The 6,083-nt window shown below is 36.0% G+C and overlaps 1 protein-coding gene across 4 annotated transcripts in view; it reads left to right on the top strand.

Moving 5' to 3' along the window:
* Nucleotides 1-225: 225 nt before the first annotated feature.
* Nucleotides 226-6,083, top strand: part of LOC129577699 (uncharacterized) — an 11,113-nt gene continuing 5,255 nt past the window's right edge. The window contains exon 1 of one of the 4 annotated variants that reach the window (XM_055465193.1): nucleotides 226-1,356. Coding sequence is in view for 1 of the 4 variants with exons in the window: in XM_055465194.1 (XP_055321169.1) it covers nucleotides 1,457-1,461 (5 nt within the window). In the remaining 3 variants the exon portion in view is untranslated. Of the gene's footprint in view, nucleotides 1,462-6,083 lie in introns of all 4 variants that reach the window. The other 3 variants (XM_055465192.1, XM_055465194.1, XM_055465195.1) reach the window with 3 other exon arrangements.

Here is a 6,083-nt window from a genome sequence, read left to right as displayed (position 1 = left end):
ACGACGATATTCGGATGTTGTATGATTGAGAGAGGAAAAAATTGCGACTCAAACTTGATACGTGTGATATGTGTAACCTGTTTTTTTTTATCTGTGGTTATATTGCTGCTGCTCCTCAAATTATTAACTAGGAATTTTTGCATAACATCTGAAACTGGTCAGTTTTGCATTGATCCATTGTCGCTGCTGATGACAGTGATTATTTGGATGTCATCCGAAATAAACAAATCACCAAGATTCATCATATCAGCGTGTGATCAAGACACAACAAACGGAAAGAGAAAACAAAATATCAAAATCGCTCACTTTTGGATATAGTCCTATGTGAGGAGGAGGTTTTTATTTATTTTTTTTTGTCATTCTAAATGACATACCAAAACCTCATGAAGACTATTTATTGAAATTAAATTCGAAAATAGTAAATGTGGTGTATGTGTGTACGATCTCTCGATCCGGGCCATATAGATTCCGACACACGATTTTAATTCAAAAGTATATACAACAATTCATTGTTGAAGATTTTGAACGTAGAAAGAGACAGAGAGAGAGCGAGAGAAAGAGTGGGGAGAGAGAGAGGGAGAATTGATCGTGTTATGCTTAAATGCTATAAAAACGTATACAATCAGAAGCAAAGCACACGGAAAAGAACAAACAAATGAAGAAAGAAAAAGAAGTAGAATAATAATAACAACAACAGCAACTCGAACAGCGCGAGAACAACAAGAGTAACATTCGCAACAGCAAACAACGACGACGGCGACGGCGGCAGCACCAGCAGCAGCATCATCACAATAAAATCGTAAGCAGGCACCAGTAACAACAGAAAAAATACACGAACAAAACAGCAACCGCTTCAGCAACAAATCAGTATGAAACTGATAACCAAATGGTTATGGTTGAAGACGTGAAGCGCTGTCCGATCTTCGCACATCCCGTAATTTCTTTATTTTGCATCAATAATACGTACACTTTCGCCTAGCTTTCAGATACTTTGCACCATAAATGCGATCGAATTGAAAATTGGAAGCGAATTTTCGAAATAAAATATCGACCGACACAAACAATTGATCGATCTTAAGATATAAGCTAAAAGAAAAACCGTATTAAAGCTTCAAGAAGATTCGGTTTCTTGTGCCAAACGAATCAAAAATAAAAACAAAACACGGTGTGGTGAACATTCAGTGGCAGTGCATAAAATGGATTTTTATTCATTGAATTATTCTTAAGCTTCTATTGATTTGTGATACCCAAGTGCCGATTTTATAGATTGATGTCAAACGATATGAACGGACGACGATTGAATTGAACTGAATCGAATTCGAGTTTTTTTTCCCAGTGTGTATGCGTGTGTTACGTGTAAGAAATTCGGTTCATTATTCATTTTCGAATAATTTTCTGTCTGTGAAATTGGTAAATATTCGATTTTATGTGAAAATATACACAGAAACAACACAATATGAGGTTTTAATCATTTCCAAAAAAAAAACTTTTCGATCAAAATTTTTGTTTGGCATTTTTTATATCTATTTCTTCTTCTTATCTCCTTTTACTTGGATTACCCCATTGACAAACGTTTTTTTTTTCTTTTAGTGTAAATATAAATTGCTTACTACTGTTAATGCAATCATAATTTGTTTAAGCCTGTGACTAACTATTCCATTTCTAACACTTTCGCTTCATTTAATCTGTCTATTTCTGTCGACTACCCCAAATCCATGGAATTGATGGAAATTCCACGCAAACATTTGATTATTTCTCCATTTTGTGAATAATCATGGTTTTTTTTTTGTAAACAGCCCGTAGAACAACGTTGCCATCAATACCCGTATGTCTCGATTCTAAAGTGTATGTCATGTATCCAGTCAAAAATGATCAGTTGCTTCTCATTTACATGCTTCAATTTTGGCCTATATTCGTCTCTTTATGCCATTATAAAATAAGTTGTGCCGTTGTTTGATTGCGCACCGTGATTTGACCCACACAAATGCAACACACGCATTTGGTGGCATCTTCAATAAATATTATTATCTCACATTTTTCGAATTATTGCGCTCGCGGTCTCTTTCTCTCACTGGCATTACAAACGTGTGACATTCGCCGAGAGTGCGTACATGTCTATTGGTTCATTAGAGCTGATTGAGCGTCTGTCCAAATGTACATATACCACACAGAACAGTTGAAAGAGAGAAACGTATATTTCGCGGGAAGAGCACACAGCGCGCGATTTGACATCTAAGCGATGTTGCTTCAAATATGAATTTATGCTGTGTGTATTTGCAAATTGATTGCTTAAAATTCTTACTACAACTTCCTTATGTTTTGTCTGACCACCGATTCATGCATATAAGCACAACTTAAGCATTAACATAACTTATACCTTGATGCGAAGGGCGACAACGGATTTGAAATTTGTTATTCAAATTAATGTGTTTCGTTGATGTTTTATTCTTCTCTCGGAACAAAATGTGTCGATTTAAGACTAAAAACGTTCAATTAGATTAGCTTTTTTTTCATTAGGAGATGCAATGCAGAAGCGATACATACCTATGTCTCACTAATTGATGAAGCTTTCATATTGTCGTCAATTCGTCCATAACGTATTTTACTTCTTTCGTGTATTTACACCTTGTTATTGCCATTTTTTTCAAGTTTATTATCAATTAATTTTGGACCTTTGCTATTCTTCAGCTTTTCAAAACACTCGGACTTTGTTTCTAGCAAAACCTTTGAAAATGACATAAATGAATTCATAATTGGCTATTCCCCATTCGCCGAAGTTGTTAAACTTGTTTCAATTCCACCCAAAAAAAAACACACAATCGCCTTGTTTTGGTCACGAATGATCGTAAAACATGGGTTGATTGATGAATTTTTGGTGTTGAAACCGATGTCATCGTACTATTTTGATTGAGCCAAACGTTCGATCCAAATAAAATGTACAAACGGGCAATGAGTGAGAGAACGAGAGCGAAAGAGAGAAAGTTTCTATGAATGGCTACCAAATGATTGATCGAAAACAAAATTATAACTGATAAATGATATCGAGATTGAAGCCGATACTTTTAATTTCATTTATAAACGGACCTTCAATTACGCGAACGTGCGCGCGCGCTCTCTGATCTCTCTCTCTCTCACTCTCTCTCTGCTTCTCTTTCACTCTTTCGATACAAATGCAAACCACACGTACAATACAATTCGAATTTCGTCGAATTCACAAATATTGAATTGCAGAGCGATAAGAACAATGAATGATTAACATTGCAAAAGGCAAACACAGGGAACAATATCAAAGCCTCAAGATCGCTATTTTAATTGCATATTAACGATGGAATGCCTATAATTTGAAAGCATCGATTTTGTGTGTATTTGTTTCGAGTCGTTGTTGCTTTTTTTACTGCTGTTTTATTCATTTTGCTCATTTATGGCTACATCTCTCACTTTCCAGTCTGATATCTAAATTAAGATGATGTGCTACGCGCGCGCGGTGTGATAATTAACTGCAAAATGAAAGGAAACAGCGTGCAAAACAATGCAAACAAAAATTGTGTGAATAAAAAAAGCAGCAGCAGCAACGGCCGCAACGGCAACCACACCACATTTTTGTTCTGAAATTTTAAGCTGATTTTGATATTTGCACGTTGCGTCTCAATCTCTCAGGAGGTTGTGAGGAGTTATGAGGGGGCAAATATGTTAAATCAGCCGCCTCAAAGCGAGCGAGCAAGAGAGAGAGAGAGAGAGAGAGAGAGATTTGTTCAATTGAATTGATCAACTTGCGTCTTTAAAAACGAACAAATGAAAAAAACATTTTCGTTCTCACTTGAGAATAACTGCACCTACAACAACAACAACACAACAACAACAACAATAATAATAACACAACGAGAAAACAAAATTTATTCACCTGCATGCGCACATAAATGGTGCTGATAATAATAATGTAACAACGATTCAATTTTTGTATTTGCCAAAGTTACAGCAAAAAAATATCGTAGAGAATGAGTAAAAGCTTGCGCACATCAGTGGGAAAAAAAATGCATCTGAACGAGAGCGCATGATACATAGAGAGAGGAGGAGTGGAGAGAAAGAGAGAAACTTTGCGAGTAGAAACAATTGGGAAAATTTCATTGATATTAGATGTCGAATAAGTCATAAATTTCAAGAGTTTTGCCGTTTGGTTCGTGCATTTGCATAATTACGAATTAAACCGAAAAAATTGATTTTATGGTGTTTTCGTCGATCGAATGTATTGTGTGTTCTTTGCTTTTATTCTATATTACTCGAACGACGTGCCTTTTTTCCTTTTTGTATTCATTTTAATTTTTATTTTCACAATATATAAATAGCTTTGCAATTGCCTTGCATCACAAAGGAGAAACAACAACAAAAAAAACCTCGTCGATCGTTTGTTTTCACTTTGTTTCATATCGAGCGAAATGATTCGTGCTTCGAATTGAAAGAGATATTATAAGAAAAATCTTATCGATTGTTGATATTAATCGTTAGAATTAGTCGAATCACCTCGACACTTTTCCAAATATTTGCATTTCAAATGCAACACACACACACACACACACACACACACAAACACATGACGCGCGAAAAGAGTCGTCTGTCTCGCGAGCGGACGAGCAACTTTTATCCAAAATGACGCACGCAATCGCTGATTGATTTATCACATTTGATTAGATCATGTGTGTGTTTATCGGCCAGAGTATACGTCAATGTTTACCTCCATGACAAACCGCCAGCGCATTTGTTTCTCGTCTTAATGAAGGTGATTTTGGCTATTTATTTAGCTTCTTATTGAGAATTGTGTTTTTTTCCATTTCGGCAAGATTGTGAGCTTGATCGTGGCTTTCGTTCCATGTTTTAAGTAGCAAAGAGATGAAATTATTGATTTAATTTTACTTGATAATTGTTTTTATGTGTGTTGGCGATTAAGTTGATTTTTTTAGACATATCTAGCGTGTCCGACCGCACTTAAAATATTTTTCCAGTGACGTTTCACATTTGTGCGAGGCTATGGTATAGCTGGACATTTCAATCAATGCGGCAATCAAATGTAATAAAAAATTCAATTTTATGGCATCAATCGTCATTAAACTCTAATGACAACGGTAGCAAATAACGTCGGGGTGGTGAGGTCACATGAATAACATCTGTAAATTCTTTTGTGACATTTCATCCATTGTTCTCTCGGCTAAAATTGAAGAAAATATAAGACATTGATTTTATAATCAGGATGCGAAATCCTCTGACCTTTTTGTCCCTCGTATCCGGTATTTAGAAACGTGGCGGTGTCGCATAATTGTTGAATCATCATCATCATCATCATCATTGTGGAATATGCATTCCAATCTTTCTTCCTATCACATCTTCAGTTAATTGGATTTTGAATCCATTCAAGGCAATAACAAGTATGGCTCTTGAATATGACATTGCATAAATGGCCTAATCGAGAGAGAGAGAGAGAGAGAGAGAGAGAGAGAGAGAGAGAGAAACGATTTAATTGTTTTTGCGTGCAATCACTGTCTAACCGGAATCGATCGAACAAACGAAAGAAAGGAATAAATGCATCGCAATCAATTAGTGTTCGGCATCTAATACAAATCGAAACATATTTTCGACATTCAAAACAATCTAATAATTGACCTTGGTTAGAAGTAACCGCTACTTTTCTTTTCTCTTCCACCTCATGAACAACATCGGCGGAGAGTGAACAAAAAGTAACGCTATTGAACGAGGAGGCTATTTTGCATTTATGCATGCAAATCGATAGAACGCTATTAATAACACTCGTTGTGCTTTCGTTAATAATTTAGTCTCGAAACATTTTTTTCGAGATAAGTTTGCTTACTCGGTTCGGTGGCGTTTAGAACAACATTGGTCATTTTGTGTCGTAGCGCCGAGAAGATGATGATGGTCTAAGATGGAAATACTTGGATAGATCCCATCAATAATACATTCCACAAAGACGATTCCATGCTAAATAATAAACTCGTTTTCAAACACACAACACTGAGAAACGGAAGAGAGAGAGAGAGAGAGAGAGAGAGAGAGAGAGAGAGAGAGAGAGAGAGAGA

The sequence above is a fragment of the Sitodiplosis mosellana genome, unplaced genomic scaffold (assembly GCF_009176505.1).
Source record: "Sitodiplosis mosellana isolate CC-2019 unplaced genomic scaffold, AAFC_SMos_1.0 Smas_scaffold_6197, whole genome shotgun sequence".
Classification (NCBI taxonomy): Eukaryota; Metazoa; Arthropoda; class Insecta; order Diptera; family Cecidomyiidae; genus Sitodiplosis; species Sitodiplosis mosellana.
This window is presented reverse-complemented; position numbering and strand designations above follow the sequence as displayed.